At 45.4% G+C, this 22,423-nt stretch overlaps 1 protein-coding gene across 1 annotated transcript in view; it reads left to right on the top strand.

Moving 5' to 3' along the window:
* The window catches only part of RASGEF1B (RasGEF domain family member 1B), a 37,926-nt gene extending 33,382 nt beyond the window's left edge, over positions 1-4,544 (top strand). Inside the window, exon 14 of the mRNA XM_027599155.2 lies at positions 3,168-4,544. Within this exon, the coding sequence (XP_027454956.1) occupies positions 3,168-3,192 (25 nt within the window). The 3' untranslated portion in view covers positions 3,193-4,544. The remainder of the gene's footprint in view (positions 1-3,167) is intronic.
* Positions 4,545-22,423: the final 17,879 nt, after the last annotated feature.

Below are 22,423 nucleotides of genomic sequence, written 5' to 3'. Positions count from 1 at the left end.
GTTCCGAGTCCTCTCTGCTCCTTATCTCTTGTCACCTGAATCTTTGCAGATGAGAATCCTCATTGCCATCGTTCAGTTTTATCGCCTTTCACTTTTTTTATACTGTCACACATGCAGTGACTCTGCTCTCCTTTCTTTCTGCCATTGTTTACCCCATAGTATGTATGGTACAAAGAGCACTGACTCATTCCCTTCATCTAAAAGATAACAAGTTCAGACTCTATTTCTGAATAGTTCTAACACTAAAAGTTTTACTTGACCTGAGATAAAAGAGACCCGAGCACCAGTTGGTTCAGTAAATCTGAGTGTGTCACTCTCTCAGCGACTGGATTTTGGTCTCCATTTTGGTTTGAGAAAAAGAGGAAGCTGGGACTTTATTTACTTATCTTTTAAAGATTTACTTACTTGAGTGGGTAGGAAAGGATAGAGGGAGGAGAGACTCCCAAGCAGAGCACGGAGCCTGGTGCAGGGCTTGATCTCAGGACCCTGAGATCATGACCTTAGCAGAAATCAAGAGTCGGACACTCAACTGACTGAGCCCCCCAGGCGCCCCAAAAGTTGGGACTTTAAACATAATCCAGAATCTATTCAAATTGAAAAATTGTGTTAATCTATTGGTATTTTCAAGCAAATGTAGTTTCAGAAAAACAAGGTTAGGTAATAGGTAAATGTATATTTTAACCATTTGAGATATTTTAATAGGTAAAATCGCCCAGAATTCAGTAACCATATAATCAAAATTGCTCTATTTGTATTTCTAATAAGAGACTCTGGGAACATGTGCCTTTTTGTCCCAGGGTGGACAACCACATTTCTCTTCTTCCCAAAGTCATTTGGGAGTCTTCATTATACTTGATAATGGGCTGTGTTTCATGAACTAGGGTATCCTAGATATATTTGGTTTGTGTGATTTCATTTGTTTCAAAGGAAAATTTAGGTTTTCTGTGTACCTCTCAGTGAAGAGGGAGGGGTGCAGAGGCAATGGAATCATTAGCCTTAGAATACATCATGGTGATAGGTAAAGGGTTGGAGATGTTTCTTTTATCCCAGACACAAACGTAAAGAAGGGGTGGCCAACACCTGGAATCAAGGGAATGTAACAGGCTTGCTGGGCTGGTGCTCAAGTCTACTTTCATGAGATTGTGCGCCTGCCAGTGGCAATTTTATATTAAAATTTTGTATTACTCTGTTGGGGTTAAAGGATATTTATGGCACTCTTCAGTGTTATTCATGTGTAGAACATGAGCCTCAGAGCCCACATCTTGCTGGATAAGAGCTTTAGGAATGACTCCTTGTCGTTCTTTGCCTTCCATGTTTCTTCTCTTTTTAATTCCCTTTCTTCTTCTTTTTTTTTTTAAGAGCCTGAAGTTGATATGGCCCCTGAGTATAGCTTAATTCTTGTGACTTTTATAGATTTTTTAAAAATTGGTAAGTGGGGAAATTGGCTATACTTAAATGATACCTGGTATCAGCATTTTACCTGTGAAATCCAGACACATTAAATAGTCCAAACCTCCCACATACTTTTTTCCAGGCTTTTCTGATTGTTATTCTTTTATGCCATATTCCTAGTGGTTAGTGGTTAGTTTGGAAGGGTTCGTAAAGCCAAAGAATTGATAGTAAAAACTAAAGGTCGTGAATTACACAGTCTCTTCCCGTATCTATATGTACCGTACACACAATATACAATAACAGTTAACAATCTGTTGGTTGAAATGTGACCAGAGAATTTAGTGGAGAATTTAGAAATAGGAAGTGAAAAAGAGGGTGCCCTGTACTGGCTTAAATTCAGACACAAATCCATGAATCCGTCCGCAGTTGTACTCAACTCAAAAGTGTTCAGTAATAATGCTTCTGATAAGCATTCATTGAGGGGCTAGCCCCAGCACAAAGAGAGAGGACGGTATATGGGGAAATATGTATCTAAACACAATGAAGATGTATCCTTGGTATAACAGACGAGTTTCTACATGAAAATTGTTTTTAAGGAGCCTTGAAGAACAAACTCTCCTTTGAGTCTGGGTAACAGCTGTGCACTCTGCCCTTTCCACATCCTGTGTCATCTCAAGGCCCCCCTCCAATGCCTCCCCCTCTCTGATTCATATCTCCCCAGAAGGAGTCTAAGGCAGTCTCCTGTTACAAGCCAACGGGTTGTCTTGTAGTGCATTGCTTCTTATCCCTACTACAATGTAAGCCCCTTGAGGGCAAGCATGGGGTCTTTCATGCCCGCTGCAGCGCTGGGCCTGTGCTCCTGCCATGTTGGGGAATGACGTGGGGTTACGGCAGGTGTTGGCCCAATCATAGCAACCACCAAGAGGATAAAGAAGAGAAAATAGGCTATCATGGTTTGCAAAGCTGCATGTGTTAAGTGGATACAAAGACTAATTATTCTAGAATGATAATACCTAGCTGAAACTTACATCGCATTAACTTTGAAGGCAATTAGATAATTTCGCGTAGAAGGTTTTCCTGCTGGTCCTAGCACCGTTCAGTCAGACACGTAGGCTCAGCAGTGGCAATGACAAATATACCTCCGACTGTAGACACCATTCTTGTCACCGTCTATTTAAATGCTCTCAATGGACATTGGAATGTGAAGATGCTTATATTTACTGAGTAAGCCCATCTGTGATAAGACCAGTGCAGATGTAAACGCTTTTAATAATCAATGACTTTTGTCTTTTTGTTTTTGTTTTAATATAAAGCCACTCAAAATAAAGATTTACCTATAAACAAAGCTTTTTGCCAACTCCATTAATAAATAGTTATTTGAAGTGACTAGCAGTCACTGGCACAAAAACCAGAAGGACTTCAATGCTTAATATTTTTTTCTTCCTCTTTTTTTTTTTAAGAGAATGAGAGAGCATGCACATGGGGTGGGGGGGAGCGGCAGAGGGAGGGGAAGAGAATCTCAAGCAAACTCCCCGCTGAGCGGGGAGCCCCACGTGGGGCTTGATCTCACAACCCTAAGATCGTGCCCTGAGCCAAAAATCAAGAGTCCGAAGCTTAACCGACTGAGCCACCCAGGTGCCCTTCTTCCTCTTTTTAACTATGTGTAATCAAACTTAAAGCCTAGGAGAGGTGAAACTAGTATTAGGCAAGACCTTTTAATTCTAACTGAAATCATCTGCCACATTCCTTCTCACACTGTCTTCTTTATTACTCAGGTCCAGCCTCTTAGGCAGAGTTTAAGGAATGGGATGCTGACTGTCACCGCTGCTGTGTCACTCAGATCACTGAGGGGCTGGCCTTTGTTATTTGGCATCTAGTTCTACAAAATAGCCTGCTAAGTCCCTGCAAGCAAGCTCGCTCAAGAGCAGATGGGGAACTTATTTCCCACAGCTGACAGATTGACTTGGATTTGGGGAGAACTGACATGTTCACTGAAGACACTTGAGAAAGAATCCTCTACCGATCCGGCTCTGCACATGATTCATCTTCTGGAATTTCCATGTGAATCACCGCTCTGCACCTGGATGGAGCTTTCTTTTGTGTGTGTGTGTGTGTGTGTGTGTGTGTTTTTATTTGGTTGAACATTTGCTGCTAATGGGACTTGCCCAGCTGAGTGCTGGCTCTTAGGAAGCCCATGTTTCTTTGTTAACTTAAATGAGAAAGGGAGAGGAGGGAGGGGAGAGAACCTTCCATGTAGATCCCAACTTCAGCCTCACAGTGTTGCCAGGAGGGGTAAAATGGTGCACTGCTAACTCTGGACTTCGTTTCCCCTTAGTGTGTGCTGCGTTTTGAATTCCTCTCCTCCCTCTTCCTGCAAGATTTTGAGTTGGCTGCTGGTTAGCAAACTCCTTTTTACCCATATAAGTTATTTAATATAATGAAGCTCAACACTGTGGTAGGAAAATAGCCACTAGGGAAAAAAAAAAAAAAGCAGAGTTTGTCGTTGGACTGCTTAACGTTCTAGAAGAACTTTTTGTTTTCTCTGCCCTTCTGAGCAGTTTACAGCTGACCACTGTGTTCTACAGATGTATTTTGCAGTAGTTTTTTGTTACTTAGTTTTCCATCATGCCTGTGTTTTTCCTCTTGTAAATTTAAATTATCTGACTTTAAGGGTCTTGGAAAAAACCCATGGCCTAATTACAATTTAATTTTTTGAACAGACTGTTATTTTTCATTATGCTTGGGAGTCTGTTGGTGACTAAACATGTGAACAAAGAATAAATTGGAAGAGTTAATCCCCCCTCCCCTCCACTGCAGCAGTGAACGAAAACAGATGAAAAACATCTTGCTGTTAACTCAAAGGTCGATCTAATTGTGAAATAGTTCACCTTGTTAAACATCTCAATAAGTCTGTAGCTGCTCTGCAAATAGCCATTATATTTATTTACTCTAGGAGAAACTGTAGAGTAGTAAACCGTGCTAATGAAAAAAACAAAACATCATGTTCAAAACAGAGATGTATTTGAGAACTTAATGACATGGTTTCCAAAAACAGAGCATGTGTGTACGCTGCACACCATCTCAGCAGACCCAAAATGTCTCCCAGTTGTCCCTGTACAACCATCAATATATTTTAAACTCTGCGGCCAGGAGCTGTGGCGTCTCTCTTTTCTTTTATGGGTGGGGTTGTTGGGGTGGGGGGCTATCGTCAAAGCAAGTCAACTCAAGTGACTGCTAGGAGTGTGTCTGTCCTTGAGGAAGTGGCCTTGAGTATGTGTGCAGATACTTATTTTCTAAAAATGGATCAGAGCAAGCATTTAATAAATAGCACTTGCCAGGCACTCTCCAAGTGGATCGCCATCCCCGCTTTTTAGGTGTGGGAATGGCATATTAATAATAGTAATAGGGGCGCCTGGGTGGCTCAGTTGGTTGGGTGACTGCCTTCGGCTTGGGTCATGATCCCAGGGTCCTGGGATCAAGCCCCACATCGGGCTTCCGGCTTAGTGGGGAGCCTGCTTCTCCCTCTGACCCTCTCTCCCTCTCATGCTGTTTCTCTCTCTCTCTCTCTCTCTCTCTCAAATAAATAAATAAATAAAATCTTTTAAAAAAAGTAATAATAATGATAATAACAATAATTTGTCCAAGGCCACATAGCCATTGAAAGGCCCCCAAATTTGAAGGAGGCCAAGCTTTGAACCATGCTGCCAAGCCTTCTCCAACTTCGATATAACCTTTCCAAACTTGCAAACTGCCCAGGGATCGTGCTTTGGTGCAGATTTGGATTCTGCAGGTCTGGGGTAGGGCCCAGAGGTTGCTAATGCTATTGGTCCTGGAATCTGCTTAGAGTAGGAAGGCACCCCACAAAACTGCTGTTTTTCCCTGAGGAAGACCTCTCCCTGAGCTCCGTGCCCCTTTTCTTGTTGCCGTGACAGCCGTGCTATTTCCTCTCTCAAACATCCACATCCAGGGTCAGCTAACCATGGGCTGCTGGCCAAATCTGCCACAATGGTTGAAAAAAATCAAAAGAATAAAATTTGATGGTTTGTGAAAATCATATGAAATTTAAATTTCAGTGTCCATAAATAAAGTAGAACACAGCCACCCGCATCCGCTCAGGCATTGTCTCGTGGCCGCTTTCTGCTGTGGAATCTTCTAGTTGCGGCAGAGAGGCAAAGACAGTGTGGCCCGCAGAGCCTCAAATAGTCACCCTCTGGCCCTTTACAGAAAGTTTGCTGACCAGCCCCTGATCTCAAGGTCGTTTTGAGCATTACATAAATGAGTTTGCAAAGATGCTATAAGGTCTCTATTAGAGCATTAGATACATACATGTGGCTGCTGGAAAAATTTTCCTAAAGCGGAATTAGGCTTAAAACATGTGATGCCAAGGCTACTTAAACAGTTTTCATGGAAAGGGTTGCCATTCTCACAAATAGCCTCTTGTCTTAATATCTAGCTAAACCGGGGGTTGAAAGCATGCAGTTGACTGATATGTGGCAATCATTTACTCTTCTCCTCTTCGTGCCGCATATCTGGACTCCCCAGCAGGTTAACAGATCCATGTCCAATTTATGTGGCTGGACAGAAGCCTCGGTAAACACAGTGCAAGCAGCGCCGGGCCATGTCAGTCAGTAGATTTCGATTCAAGAGGTACTCTGTCCAGGCACGCCAGACATTCCAAAGCAGGCTGCGCGCTGAGGCCTGGAGGGAGCCTCCGAACAACCTGGGTTGGGTAGGGAAAGAAGAATGTACCTTTCTCCATTGCAAGGGTCTCCTGTGTTTGCCGCCACAGGCTTGAGCTCCCAGGGCGCCTGCCTTTCGTCTCACAAAGAACATCCTTGGATACGGTCACCTTACCTTTGCCTTTGAAGGTTTTCAGCTTTGCCTGTCCACTCGACCTGGCTCTGGCACCCCGGCCGGTGCCTCACCCGTCTTGTGCTTTTCTCCTAGCACACTTCTTTCTGTGCTTTTCTTTTTCTAACTGCCGCCCATCTGCCTCCTGCACTTAGAACCTCAAGAAACCACAGCCTACCACTGGGAGCTGAGTCACTAAACGATGAGGAATGTTGAGCTGTGGATTATTAACATCCTCTACCTGCTGCTGGGGTAGATTCTGTTTGCTTTGTGACTTGTCTCAACAAAAGACAGTGCCTGCCTCTTTTCCAAACATATCTTACTATCCTGACTGACAGTGCATAACTGGGGGTAATTTTCTTTTGGAGCTAAGCATTCCATGGAATTCCTAAATTTGTTGTCTGGGGAAAAAAAAAAAATGTGAGCTACTTGGAAACTAGTAACCAAACATAAAAAAAGATATTCTGAGAGCAACTCTGTCAGTTTTACCCTTGAGACTTTTTTTTTTAAGATTTTATTTTTAAGTAATCTCTACCCCCACAATGGGGCTCGACTTACAACCCCAGGATCAAGACTTGCACACTTGACCCCCTGAGCCAGCCAGCTGCCCCACCCTGGAGACATTTGAAAAGGAAAGACGTTTGCCAGATTTGGGCTTCGAGAGTTTTACTAGAAAATTAAAACTTCCTGGATAAGTCAAGCCATGGGTTTTTTTCCGGATTTGAATGATCAGATCATCCCCTCAACTGTCTGCTTCACGTAATCAAGATCACTGGCTCCACTAAATGCCAACAAAAGAGATGTTGGGGTTTGAAGGTTTATGCATCCGAACCTAGAAGGTTAGGGACCTATCATTCAAAACTAGCAGATAAGGCTCCATGCAAAAAAGCCACTGCCCTAATACTACATTAAAAAATCAACTCCTCCTAAAGGATGTATATATACTTCTTTAAAACTTAATGCAATAAGGAGGTTCCCAGGCAGCTAATTCCCTTTTTAGTGCTAGCAGCCTTCAACAGGCTTAATTCCCACTCTGAAAACCTAAAACCCTGCTTCCTTTCTCTATGATTTGCTCTATTAAGAGAAGAAACATCCAAATGTGTGTGATCACATTCTGGACAGTCTGAGAGATCTATCTTAGAATACTGTTAACTGTTAGCACACCTAAGTTTAAATATGCACAGAATCCAACCTTTTTTATTTCTAGGCAATGGTTTTGTAGGTCATAATTTAGGGCATTAAAGAGGAAGAAGGGAACTGATATTTCTTAGAGTCAAGAAGAAAATGATGTACTTCTCGAAGGGTGCCAAACCAATGGGTTTTCTACCATGAAACAAAGTTTGCATTCTTCCCTCTTTCCACCCTACACTGCTTGGAGAAAATGATAGCTTGAAATCATCTTTCTCTGGATGAACTGCTGTGGGAAAGTAAGTTCAGCACAGTATATTGTCAACTTGGTTGAAACGTGGACTTGGAGGACCGTGGGCATTGTTAAATTTTTTGCAAAGCAATTATGAAATCTCCTAAGGGCATGTGAGTGGTGTGGGGAGTTAACGTGTGCTCAGTAAGTGTGCTGAATGCACAGGCAAGCCAATTAATCAGTCTGGTTATTGGAGATTCACCGGTTTTTGCTTTCTTTGGGTTGACTAAATAGCGAACGTACCTCTAAGACATTTGGATTTTGGAAATAAGTATAACTTTAAGTAATTCCGGTCCAAGCTCATCAGTGCCCAGAGATCAACAAGGTAAATCCAAGGCATTGAGGTTTGTTTTTATTATGATGATGCTTAATTAGACTGCTAACATCCCCCTGTGTTTACTGGTACCAATAATCGTAATAAGAAATCCACCTTTAAAAATAATATTAATTGGGACCAAGATTGCTCAGGGTTCTAGGATAAGTTGGAAATCCACTCTGTGAGAGTATTAGATGAGCCACATGAGAACGGAATGCTAAACTGCACCGTGCTGAGATTTGTGGGACTTTGGGGAAGTCTCCCCACCTCTCTGAACCTCAGTGTCCTCCTCTGTACGTAATGGGTCTGGACTAATTGATGTGGGATGGCCATTCCAGAGCTAAGAGTCTGTGGTTTGGGAAAGCCCTTCTCAGCCTGCCCCACTGAAAGGTGAATTAGCAAGTAAATACAACATCCTGCATCTGTGCCTGCAACCTTCTCTTCCCCCCCTGCCTCTTTTGTGTTTTGTGTCATTGTGTTTGAAGACGGAGGGATCGGAGGCTAATTGCTACTCAGAGGAGACAAAGGAGTACTAGAGGCTCAAGTCACTCCTCCAGTGGTTCCCCACACCGGGAAAGAGCTCTCTATAGTGAAAAGTGCCCGTTAGACCAGAAACCAGAAAATATCCTTTGTGCAAGGCCAGTGGAATGATTTCAAAGGTGCTAGATTAAGAAAGCACAGTGTCTGAAGATGACAAGAATAGCTTTGCTGTGTAGACCAATCTTTGCCACAGCAGCTGCTGTAATTGTGCTTGTTTATGTAGATAAAATCATAAAGAAATTGCCTGTTCACACCTAGTCATTTACAAATGAGTCACGCTTTGGCTCAAAAGACCCAGATTCACACAAGTGATGGTCAGAGCCCGCTTCAGCATTTTGTCAACTTTCATGTCTTGGGCCAGAGGAGCCCTCCTCGGTGGTAAGCAGCAGAATCTGACTTACCTGTTAGAGGAAGTCCCACGCTGAAGGAGACAAGGAGGGACACACACCAGTCCCCTGAGGATGGACACCTTCTTCTTTCCTGAAGCTACCCATGCTCCAGGAATCCTAATCCAGGAAGACCTCTGCCATGGAGAAAAGATCAAAGGAAGAACACAACAGGCATGAACTCAGAAGAGGGAGAAAAAAATGTAGGGAGAGGGGGGATCTGTACATACAAAGCTTTTGGCAAGTTTAAGAAGAGGTGTGATATGAGCAGTGTCAGAGTTTCTGAGATGCTCAGAAGATGTAAACGCTAATAAAACAGTGAAGTTAGGCAACATGTGGGGAAATTACAAACTGCTTGCTATCAAAATAGGTATTCTATGAGTGAATAGACCTAGATATGTAGGAGGATTGCTTTTAATTATAGTCACTTACTTAACTGACTCCACACAATTTTATGAAATTCTGGAAAATGGGCGTCATCGATCCCTCTCCCCTTACCCAAAAATGATCAAGCGCTTTGTCGCAGGGCAACGAGAAGCTGGCTGGAGTGCTTGCCTCTCAGCCAGGTCGGACCTAGGAGGTAAGGCTAACCCGCGGGGTTTTGGGGTGCCCCCCAAACGCTCGAGCATTGTGAAATGCTTTCTCTCCTTCAGACTATTCTCTTGGCTCACACATCAAGCCAGCCCTGCTGTGCTGTCAGGTGCACAGTGGAATAAATGAGATCCCTTATCTCTGCCCTTAAATTTTATAAGGCGGTGAGGGTGCAGGCTAATTACCAAAACATTCTTATACGTGGAATGTCCTAGGTTCGGAGAGTTTAGGATATGGTACAAACAGTTCTTTGGTTTTTCTCCTCGAGTTATTTTTTCAACCCATAGCTGTCAATCTGGAACAAGTCCGAAGGGAGTTTTAGTCTGCCTCATCCAGCCCTATGTGGCCTTCAATTTCCAGACTCTGTCCTCAGTGGAACTCTGGGTTCTAGCAGAGATGGAAGGAATGAAGGAAAGTAGTTGTATTACTGCTAAGATTGTCCACCTCCTTTAGCACAATTCCCAGGTGCTTTTGTATGTATTGAGCCTCTCTTTTCTTTGCCTTAACAAAGAGTCCTATCAAGTATCTCTACCTGGAATGTGCCTGGGCCCCAGAAGGTCAGTGGTCACGTGGCTCAGCGGATTGCGGGATGAATGGAGGAATCTCAGCCTTGCCCATGACAGACAACACTGTTCCCAATAAGGCTGGTAAATTCCCAGCTCCCATCCTATGTCCTGAACTTGCTTTGTGTCCTGGAGCTTCCCCTCACCCCTCTCTCCAAAGCAAGGCATCGCTTTCATTAGGGTTTACTGGTCTAAGCTAGCAATTGGAAGGTTTAAATTTGTTAATCTAATTCATTCTATTAAGTGATTGACTAAGAATCATTCTATGTTAGCTTTCTAACTGGTAGAATTTTAGGGCATCCAGTAGAGGGAAATTTAACAATTTAGGCAGTGAGGGGAGACATGAGGACGAGGAGAACTTCTAAAGCCATATAATATAGGAGTTTTAAAGGTTTTACCAAGCAATTGATTAATTTAGCCATCAAGCTTGTTGGTGAGTGGCCTGGGACCCGAACCACAATCTGGGACTGTTCCCTTGCACTAAGCAGATGCCCGCTTAAGGCAGGCCAGCCTGCCTGGGACTCTGCCCAGGTTCCCGTCCTTAGCAATTCGTGCTGTTTTCAGCTATTCCGGCACTTTGGAAGTTACAGATTGTCTAGCTGTCAAGAAAACAAAGGGAAAATCTCATCCAAGATTTGGTGAGTTCCTAGGCACGCTTCACCCTGTGCAAAGTGCCAGAGATACCGAGGTGTGAATGAGACCCAGCACCTACGCCGTTGCTTTAAAATCCTCTACCAGCTCGGGAGGGCTCCGCTTCTCCTGAGAAAATCAACCTCTATAGTGTAACCGATGTCGGGAGCTCGTCTCTCCTGGACGCTGCACCTGAACGTTTTATTTTTATCTAATTAGTTTGGGAGATCAGAGCCCTTTGCAGGGCGGATGCAAGCCTGAGATTTTACAAATGTCTGCCTGGGGAGCTCTTACTCTGTGTAGGTCCAGGGCCACGTGTATCCTTGTATACCGCACGGGCAGAGGAGGACAGCTCCGGACTGAAATCCAACCAGCCCCCACCCACCAAGCTGTGTGGAGCCTCCGTGGAGGCAGCCTCCATCTGGAGGACAGGATGCTTTGGTGCCATCCAGCCTCCCCACGAGTCGCCTTTTCCGACCGGCACCGAGGCCCTTGATACACTGCCAGCATCCCTGCAAAAGGGGCATGGATGAAATGCTCTATTCAAAGAACCAACTCGTGTTTGTGACGGTTGAGGTAGGGTTTAAGTTGTGGCCTGAGAGGTAGGCGGGAGCCAGCTGGACGAAAGATTTGGGCTCTGTATTGAGAAATTGCACTTTTCCCTAAATGTCTATGTAGAGCCACTGAAGGATTTTCGGCCGTGAGGTGTCGGGCAGAATTTTTCTTAGAGGTGGATTCACCTTGAAGCTTCAAGCCCTCTCACTTGTACAACCCCTTTGAAGACCCTGGCCCTAATTTTATATTGAGTCTCAAAGTCCTTGATCTTAAAGAAGCTTCCCCTAAAATGATATGAACTCTAGGTTCCTACAAGCCTGGATCCACATCTTACTGTCTCCCGGACTGCAGACCTCGTACATTATACCTCTACTTGGATGGCCGTGTCCAAAATACAAAAGCAAAAAAATTGGGAATTTCTCACCAGTGGTGGTCATCGGTGCTAGTCACTGAGTCTTTCCAACTCTGATTTCCAGGCAAGTGGTAGGATTGCACTCCCCATCATCCCCTTTTGAAGTGAGGCCGAGCTCTGTGATTGCTTTGTCTGATAAACTGGGAGTGGAAGTGACTTCACTTCCCAGCGGGAGCTTTCAAAGCCAGAGTTCAATTCATGGCGCTCCCTTCCAACTGCTGTGGTGTTGGAGGAAAGGTGCCAGGAGGAAGCCTTGGCCCTTCTGGGTCCCCGAGTGAATGCTCCAAGCTGAGCTCCCTGCCAACAGGCAACAGACATGTACTATGAGTGGGAGAGAGTGTGTGTGGATTGAGCCAGGGAAGCCTGGGAGTCTGTTTGTTACCAGAGCAGCACCTAGTCTACCCTGATTGATGTACTTCCCAGATATGTCCTTCCTGTTTTTCCCTCACTGCAAACCTCAATTCAGTCCTCTGGGTCGCTCAGGCCAGATCCCTCGGCCACATCCTTGCTCTCTCTTTCTTCTAGTGCACGTCAATTGTCCTGTAGCCTGCACCTTCAAACAGCTAGAAACTGACTACTTACCACTGCTACCCCTTCCACCAGGTCAAGACACCATCATCAACAGCCTCCCCAACCCTGTGTGGCCTATGTACCCCATCTCAGCTAGGGTGGTGGTTTAGGACACAAGTCCATTTATGGCACTCATCCCAATGCCCATACTACCACAGTGGTCTCACATCTCACTCAAAGCAAAATTTTGAGGTCCTGTAAGATTTAAGCCTGTTGCCTTTCTGGCCTCCCCTCCTCCCCTTCTCCCCTCCTGCCCTACTCTGCTCCCCCCCCCCCCCCCCCCCCCCCCCCCCCCCCCCCCCCCCCCGCTCAGGCAGATCCAGGCACACACTCCTTACTAGTCCGTACACACATTGAGACTTGTCCCAACCATCCCCTTGGCCTGGAGCCCTCTTCTCCATCAGCTTTATGGCTCATTCCTTCTTCACCAGCTCTGCTCAGATGTTTCCTTCTCAGTGAGGCCTTCTGGTTGATGCCCTCTTGTGATACTGTGAATTATAACAAGAAATATATACTTGGTTTTCTTCCCTTCCTGGTTTCTGACACAGAGGTCCTAAACCCTTGGAATTTCCTAAGCGAGGAGAGTGAGCAAGGTGTCTTTTGTTATGTTAATGAGGTCATTTTTGGAAAGCATCTAAGGAAGGAGGCTGGTTGCCTGGAGAACCAAACTTGTGGTTAGAGGGTTGGAACTTTCAGTTTCACCTCCCCTGACCTGGGGGAGGGGAGAAAAGCTGGAAGCAGAATCAATCACCAATAACCAAATGATCTGATCAAGTATGCCTAAGTAACGAAGGCTCCATAAAAACTGAAAAGGAAGGGTTCAGAGACCATCCAGGTCGGTGAGCACATGGGGAAGCAGAGAAAGTGGTGTGCTCTGAGAGGGCATGGAGGCTTTCTCATGGAGCCCCGGCCCTACACCTTGCCCTGCATTTCTCTTCCAGCTGGCTGAGTTATATTCTTTTATATTCATATTCTTTTATAATATATTATTATATTCTTTTATAACAAACCGGTGATCTATTAACTGAAATGTTTCCCTGAACCCAACGAGGAGGTAGTGGAAACTTCAGATCTATAGCCAATGGGTCAGAAGTTCAAGTTACAACCTGGACTTGCGATTGGCATCTGAAGTGGGAGCGGCGGGCAGTCTTGCAGGACCTAGCCCTTAACCTATGCGATCTGACTTAGAATTCACTGAATCGTAGGACATCCAGCTGGTTTTGGGGAATTGTTTGGTGGTGTGCCACCCACATGTTGGAATTAGTGATCAGAATTATTTTCCCTAAATCAGCAGCCCCCTCCCAATGTATCTTTAAGTTGGGAATAACACATAATCAAGCTTACCACTACATGCTAGGTTCTCTATTAAACTCCTGGTAGAAATAAACTAAGTTACTTATAAATATCCTATGGCATGGAAACCATTCTTACTCTTATTTAAGGAGTCGAGAAAACGTGGCACAGAAACGTTTGCAAGTTGCTCAACATCACAAAACTGGTAAGTGACACAACTTAGATTTATCTGTGTCAGACCAGAAAAGCCATGCTCTTAATTGCCATGTCATTTTGCTTCTTCGATTAGGAAAATTCCAAAGATATAAGAAAACTTGATTTTAGCAATTTTTAAAATAAGTCTTTCTGTCATCCTATCAGTGCACAAATGGAGACCCTCTCATAGCACAGTACAGCAGAATTCAGAGCTTGCTGGGCAGGGGCTCCCAGAGTATGGCGTGAGGTCAATGTCTGCTCACATACAGTTGCTCAGGGAGTGACGGTGCTCCGACTCTGTCCTCATTTTGTTCTCATTTTTGTCATTGACCGGCACGACGCTTGAAAAGTTCACAAGACTGATGGAGTTTTCGTTTTGCTGCGATGACAAATTAAACCAAACCAGATGAAGCTTGACAGACTGACGTTAGGTTTAAAACTCACTCTTGTAAATTCAGGTGGAGGAAGATGGGTCTTAACAAAAGTTCATGTAAAGGGCGCTAGTGATTTTAACTGACATGTATCTTCATTGGACCAAAATGGGTATTTGTAGTAGCCACTCCAGTCTTATTAAGACAAATCCTGCATCCAGATGGAGGAAGACTAGAGGTCTATAGTCAAGGGCCTGCTAATCCACGTCTGTTTTAGGTCATCTTGTTGTTTTGTCACCCCATTGCTTTTAATTTTTTATTTTTTTAAAGATTTATTTTATTTAGAGGGGAAGAGGGGCAGAGGGAGAGGGAGAGAGAATATCTCCAGCAGATTCCACGCTGAGCACAGAGCCCCGTGTGGGGTTCCATCTCACAACCCTGAGATCATGACCTGAGCCGAAACCAAGAGTCGGCCACTTAAATGACTGAACCACCCAGGCGCCCCTGTCATCCTATTGTTTTTAGTTCTGAGTGCCAGGTTTGACGAGGGACATCGACAAACTTGGGAGCACCAAGAAGGCAGTGATAAGGATGGTGAAGTTTTAGAAATCAAAGCCATGTGAGACCCAGAGTTACTGAGCCAGAAGGGAAGACTTGGTGGAAAGGAACCACTGTCAGAAGTCTTCCTCTATTGTGTAAAAGGGAGGAATTAGGGGTCAAAAGGAAAAATCGCCAGGAGGCAGATTTCAAGTCAATGAGAAGAATTTTTTAATCAACAACTATGCCCTGTGTCTCTCATGGTTACGAGAGATAGTTCAGTGAATAGTAATGTGACCATACCCCTGCCTTCAAAGTGCTCACTGACCAGTAAGAGAACCAGTCTGCTGACTTGTTAGTGTTGACTTTGCTCAATTGCAACCACTGAAGCTGCTGGGGTCCGCAGGGCACAGAGAGAAGTGGTTGATTCCCTCCCCGTAAGTGGTCAGGGACACAACAGAAGCAATTATTAAGCATAACGTAGAAGCACAAGGATGCGTTCTGCAGGGGGATATGTGCTAGGGGTATGCTCCCAGGACAAAGCAGTAAGGAGGTTAGGGATATCATATAAGGATCGGAAGAAGCCAAGCAAAAGGGCAATTTCAGGTGAAGTCCCAGATTCAGACTGATCCCCATGCCCATGAGGAGCTCTGGAGCATAAACGACACTCAGAGTTTGTCCTTCTAGAGCGGAAATAGTGAGCCTTTTGTACTTTTACAAAAGGCTCTGTCACTGGTACCCTGATGGAGCAGGGGGTGGGGGTATAAAACTCCCAGCATATGGGCAAGAGGCGGGGCATCTCCAGTACAATCCTCTGAGGGGCATAGGTGCTGGGTGTGGGTCATTAGCAGAACGTGCTAAAGTTGAAGTAAGGGTACAAGATATGGAAAGGATCACATATAGCCAGGGGATCTGATTCCATACCAGCAGTGTCTGCCATTAAAGATCTGGAAGGGAAGGCCTTGTAACCAAAAGAACTCGCTGAGCAAAGGCACCACAACTTATGTGTGCTTAGAGAAATAGATGCAGCATCACTCAACATAAAGGGTGAATAGAAGATAAGGAGGAAAAATGCTAAAGTACTTTGCGGTACTAGGGAAAAAAATCTAGCAAGTTAGCTCAAGAGAGGCAGAAATCTCAAGGAAATCTAGGGGGAAAAATCCTGTAATATATTGACACTTCACTGACGCTGATTCAGGAAGGGGATTCAGGATTCAGGATGCTCTGGGGATCTCACATGCAGGAGATAATATCCAAGGTCGAGAATCTCTTGGCCTAGGTAAACATCACTGACCTTTTCTGAGCAGAACTTTTTGAATCAGCACACTTCTTAATCTGCTGTAAGCTTTGGGCAGGTACCAGACCCTGGTGCCCAGCAGCTGTCACTGGGAGGACAGGGAGAAATATCACAGGGCACATTTTGAGGGAATGAAAGCAGTGGTCCATGGTATCGATGCTGTGACTCCCCAGAATAAAGTCTCAGGAGCCGGGTCAAGAAGAAACTTGTGCCAGTCAGCCATGGCTGTATAACACCTACAAAGGGCCAGGACTAGGGCCAGGTGAGGGAGGCCAGTATGACATGTTGGGGTACAAGATGGCACCCCCTCTCAGTGTTGTGAAAAGGTAAGGGAGAGCCTCCTTACGGTTTGCACTATAGCTACCTCACTTACTTTACCCTCGTTCTGATCTTCAGCCACCCCAACATTTCGTGGTTTGACTCAGGAACCTATGGGTTCAGTGAGCCGAGCAGGGCAGTTCTGCTGGTCGAGGCTAGGCTTGTTCACATGTCTGTGGTCAGCCGGATTTGACTCGTTGGTGACGGCCCTGGCTGGAATGTCTAGAACGACTGGACACTCTCTCCAGGTGGTCTCTGGTCCACCAACCCACTGGCTTGAGCTCGTTCACATGGACTTCCAAAGGTCCCCAAGAAGAGCAAGGAGAGGGCACCAGTGCCTTTCATATCTCTGCATGTAGCAACTTAGCGGCTGTTCCATTGCTCAAAGCCAATCCCGTGCCCAAACCCAGACTGAAGGGGTGGAGAAATGGACTCCATCTCTTGACTTTGCAAAAGGGCATCCATCCGGGGAAAGGAAAAATCCGTGGCTATTTTTCAATTTACCAGAACCTCATGTGCCAAGGAAAGGAACTCAGTTTCTAATCAATAGTCAAGGGAGCCACTGAAGACTTTCAAGCCACAGAGTCCTATGATCAGATCGGGTGGTGAGAAATGTCACTCCAGCAGCAGCGAGAAAGAAGGAAGGTTGGCAGAGAGAGATGGGATGTAACGAGACCAATCGGGTGCGGGCGAAAAGTGACAAAAATCTAGAGAGCCACAGTGAGGAGAAAAGGCAGGATCAGGAAGATCTAACCAACAGAATGATACCATTGGCATGCTGGAAGAGAAAACGGTAGGGCTGTAGATGAAAGCCATTCCCAGATCAGGGTTCCCCCGTTTCAGCCCAGCTGTCAACGCTTCCTTCTTCCTGGGGTCCTTCCAGCCTTTAATTTCAAAACTCCTTCCCCCCGACTCCTGCTCACACGCCGCTGCCCATCTTGCCTCCTGATTCATCAAGGAAATTGAGGTCGATGGGAAAATCAACCCAATTTCCACCTCACTCCACCGACCACCCACCCTCCTTTCCGACTGGTCTGTGTGTTTGTACCCAGCGTGACCATCTGCCAGGGCTCTCTGGGGACAACCTCTTCCTGCCCAAGCTTCAGGGCTCTTCCTGCAACCTCCTCCCCTCTTCCCCACTTGCCTTAGGTTTTGCTCCATCTCCTTTTATGAAAGGTTATTGCCCCTGGTCTAAAATTTCGGTATTGGGGGACAAAGGACATTAAATGTATTATAACGTATGATGGATAGGCCTGCTTTCAAAATTTCCTTATGGGTACAGCCAGTAAATAGTCAAGCCCTTCAAAACCAGTTTAGGCATTTCATCCCAATAAGGCGGCCAATCGGGAAGTTCCTTTGTGCCCGGTTCCCACTTCGAAACTGTACGCAAGAGGGTTAACCCTCCCCTGAGTCCACACAACCCTATTTTTCTTCTGGGTAGCTCCGGTATTTTACCTGAGACCATAAATTGTCAGTGAGGTGCTCTGGGGCCCCCAAAAGATGGAAAGGCTGGAAGAAGATCAGAGAATAAGGGCAGACAAGACTGAGGGAGTGGGCGGGATTCATTTATGTGGAAACATGAAAGCAGAGCTAAGCAGGCAATGACTAATGATATGATAACTGTCTACAAACACCAAGTGCATATGATGTGGATGCCAAGAAGTCATTGCCTCACTCAGCACAAAGATACAATCTGGGCAGCAACACGGTACACAAAAGAGATAGGGCATCCTCATTTACAGTCACAGAAAAATAAAGAAGAATAGCGATCAAAATGATTTCCTGAAGACTACTTCCTTTCTGTGAGGACAACTACTCTTCATTCATTCATTTCTTTCTTCACTAAACTTTAAGTACTCAAGGAGCTATAAAGAAGCCATCTCCCCAGCTTTCCTGATTCCCACCTCAGAGGGCCTAGCCTCTAGCCTTTCCTTCATTTACCTCACGGCATGGCCTTCCTGAATCCTCTCCATTGTTTCTCTCCAACAGCGTTCAGCCAAAAATTATTGCAAAGACGGCCAAAGCAATAGCATCTTGATGTATAACTTAACTCGTCTCAGAAAAAACTCTACACCAGGCTTGACATTGCATTCAAGCCCACCGCCCATCCTGGAGGTACCCCAGCCTAGAGACATGAAGGTGCAGTGTGGGCTCTCACCGCTCCTGAAAGCTTGCCGAGAGTTGTGTCAGGGACTCTGGAGTCAGCACACTGCTCGCAGTATTCTCCCCTCACTCACTAATTCTCCCCTTCTTCTATGTGACACGGACTCCCCCCTACTGTCCTCATCTTCATGGATGCTCACATCACAGCAGAGGCCCTCCAAGGAAATTTATCATCAGCATCCCTGAAGCCAAGGAAATCACAGTTTCACAATTATCCGTTCTGCAGACACGGCACTAAGCTCTTTGCTGAAAGCTTAAAGCTGGCCTCACAAAGAGGGCCTAAGACGTGGTCTCAGCTTCAAGGAGCAATCTGAGGGCTGCTTCTACCATTAGATCCATGAGTTATGACCTACATTCCACAGAGTGTCCATGTCTAGGGGTGTGTGCGCTGTGACAGGTGGTGGAGGATCATGGGAGTTGCATGTGGAGACAGGACAGAGCTGAACAGGAAGAAGTTGGTTGTTTCAGAAGCTATTTGAAGGAGCAACCCAAATTGTGGCAGGCTGAAGCTTAGAGGTGGAAAATTATGAAACTTATTAGAGAAAATGTGAGTCCGTGAATCCCGTACTAGTGGGACCTCTGAGAGAGGCCATGGGTCGAATGAATGGTCAGGGCATCCCACTCACGGCATCTTGAACACCACACCACACCACACCACACCACACCACACCACACCACACCACACCACACCACACCACACCACACCACACCACACCACACCACACCACACCACACCACACCACACCACACCACACCACACCACACCACACCACACCACACCTGGGGATTACGGATAAAGGCCTAGGCTGCTGAACTTTCCAAACAGGATTCCCAACTTCCAAGAAAAAGAATGGGTTTTAGATATTCTCGGGGTCTTGATTGCCATCAGGTGGTGGAAACAAGGATAGCTCTAAAATAATTGTCACAGGAACTCATTTTCCTAGGTAGCAGGGAGGCTGGAAGGTCTTCAGTTTGAAAGTTACGATTGGGTTTAAAAGCTTTTACTTCGTTAGGGTGCCATCACAGTTTGGGAACTTTTCCTCTTTTTGTATGTCCTGTATTGGTTGTCTTTCGATTTGCACTTCTGGCTCCATCGTCGGATTCCTCCAGTTTTAGGTGCTTGGCCGCGGTATCGTTGGGGAAATGCTGCCACCCTGTGGCAGATATGAAAAGAAGCACGGAGCGCTCCAAGAAATTGTTGAACTTTGCGAGGAGAAATTTGGACCCGTTCAAGTGGGAACTTAGCCTTAAGCAAAAGTGTGAAGCCAGCAGGATAGACCTTTGATATTTCTATCCTCCCTTTTGTAGGGAAAGAACGTAGACTATTTTTGAATTATAGATTTGTCACTTTTGTGTGGCCATAAGTAAATGAATTCCTTAACCTCAGTTTCCTTCTCTGTAAAGTGGACACCATAATGCTTACAGAACACAACAAATATTGTTTCCCTTGATTATCTGCCTCCATTATCACAGGGGCTTCTTGTATTTTTCTATCCTCCTTCCCCCAGGTAGGAAATAAATGCCCTGCTTATATTAATTTACACCGAAGTATCTGTAACCGCTGTGCTGTTTTGGGGTTGTATCAGTCCATAAAATGTAGGATGGCAGAAATAAATCTTTATTTTTATAACTGAACATAAATTTCTATTTTTTCGAGGGCAACTCGGTAGAACTCCAGCAGAGCTGAAGATTCATTTAGCTGAGTTTCTGCTTCAAGCCTCTGGTGCCTCCCGCGGGTTACGCTGTATGGGTTAGCACTTATTCCGGTGTTCGTCTTATGCAAAAGGCAGATCCCGATGCAGGGGAGCCCACAGGACCCACAAAACACAGGTTTCCCAGAAAAGAGTCCAAGGACATTGTTTAAAGCCTATCTCCTTAAGGATACGGAACCCCTGCTTGTCTATTACATTTCTTCCTGTTTCTTTACAGTGGTAAGGGGAGAAATAGACAATAAAACTGGGGAAATGCTTCTTATGAAATCATGTTTTTAACGATTAAAAAGAAATAGGGCTACTGATTTTCATTTCCCAGAGTAAACAACTTGAAAAATGGTAACCCCATACATTGGAAAGCTAGGAAGTTCCAATACGACTTAGATTTCCCGGAAGATTTTGCTCATTTCCTGCAGGTGCCGCCCGCCCTCTTTAATGGTCCTGGAGTTAAGGAGAAACACAGATCCCCAAACTCGCCCTGCCTGGCGGATCACGGATCACGAGGGCTCTGGATTTTCTGGGGAAAGGCTCCCCACCTCACACGTGGCCGGCAGAGGGAGCCCTGGAGCTTTCTGGGCGACAACGCTTTGCCTCTACCAGGGATCTCCTTAGACCCGCTCCCTTTCCATTGGCCCAGGCCCTTTCTCCCCGCATGGTTCTTTCTTTACTTATCTTCAATTCACAACACGTAGGAACTCCTTTTCAGCTTGAGAGGGATCAGTTGTATTTACAAATATATCTCTTAGGAAACAGAAGGCCCCCCGCCTTGAGTTTTGGGTAAATGTAGAAGAAAGACCAATTACATACTAGAGCCATTTCTGCGTCAAGTGTGGTACTTACTGACAGGCGAGGAACGTGTTTAGATGGAATTTTCAAAGAGCCTCTGAAAATGACCTTGCAAAGTCTAGAGCAGTAGGTAAGGTGGGTGGATATCATGGGAGTGTGTCGCTACCTGTTACCTCATCGTGTTTTGTTAGCACACGTAACGGTATCACCTTCAGGGAAGGGATACCTGGTCTCCATTATTGCCTTGGATTCCTTCTTGTTTGCAAAAGATGTTTCCAAATATCTCAGCGGGCCCACTCTTGGGTGCTGCTTACCTTCAGCCTGTTACTCACAAGTCATATGGAGGAGCGTTCCTTAGATGATCCTCTTTCTTAGTGACAAATGTGGTTTGCCTCCCCCTCAAGGCTATCTCTGCACGCAAAGCGTCTTCCAGCTCCTTGGAAACATTTCAGTCAGATGGTCATTCACGCAGGTGGTATGGACAATTCCTTTTTTATGATGCTGGGGTAATGAAAAGTCAACCTAAATGAGCAAGGTATGTAAAACATGTACATATGTGTTCACATGCATCCCAGATTTTCGTCCCATGATCTGGCTCTGGGTCTGAGTCTTTCACCATGAACATGAGGGACCAACTCTCATGGCACTTCTCTTTTCCAATGCTTTGTAACAAAATTATCATAAACGAGTGACCCTTCCCTGAAGTTCATGGATAGGTTTCAGACGACCTATGACCTTCTGAAATGGAACGTAAACTGTATGTGTGTGTATATTTTGTGTGTTGTTATATATACTTTTCTGAGGAGAAAGTCCATGTATTTTCAAGAGTTCTCAAAAGGATTCATAATTCCCCAGTGGCCCTTCTAAATGGCGTTCCAGAGTATAAGAATGTGGTCCCTTAAACCAATGAGTTATCTTCTTGGGATCCAACTGTTCCCTCTGCTGACAGGAAAAAAATAAAACAAGTTAACCAACATCCATGGAGCATCAACTACATGCCAGGCATGTCCAGACAGAGTAGCTCACCTAACCCTCTCAACACCCACGCAAGGTCAGTGTCGTTCTCCTGTTCGCGAGCAGGGCAGCGGAAGCTCCCCAAAGTCACATAACTTGCCCAGCGACACCTGGCATTCAAACAGGCATTCCAGGCGCCAAGATGCACATCCCAGCTGCTACCCCAGGGCATTGATTATCCAGAGGCCTGAGCCTGGCTTGGCCTGCTCTCTCTCCTTATTCTTGTTTTTAGCCACCCTCCTGTTCTGTGAAAATCAACCCATTCCTATCTGATAGGTGTCTGACCCTTTCCTCACCTGTTCTTTGCTTACACGCTGGTCACACACAGTAGCTCTTGCATCAAATCTGCCCTGCAATTATTTTTTATGATGAACAATGTTTTACCAATATATAGAAACTGGAATGGTTCATAGGGACGTTTGGATTTCTGAGCGCCTGGGTGGCTCAGCTGGTTAAGCGACTGCCTTCAGCTCAGGTCATGGTCCTGGGGTCCTGGGATGGAGCCCCACTT

Source organism: Zalophus californianus, chromosome 2, assembly GCF_009762305.2.
Source record: "Zalophus californianus isolate mZalCal1 chromosome 2, mZalCal1.pri.v2, whole genome shotgun sequence".
In the NCBI taxonomy this organism is placed as follows: Eukaryota; Metazoa; Chordata; class Mammalia; order Carnivora; family Otariidae; genus Zalophus; species Zalophus californianus.
Note: the sequence above shows the minus strand (reverse complement) of the source record. Positions and strands in the feature narration are given on the sequence as shown.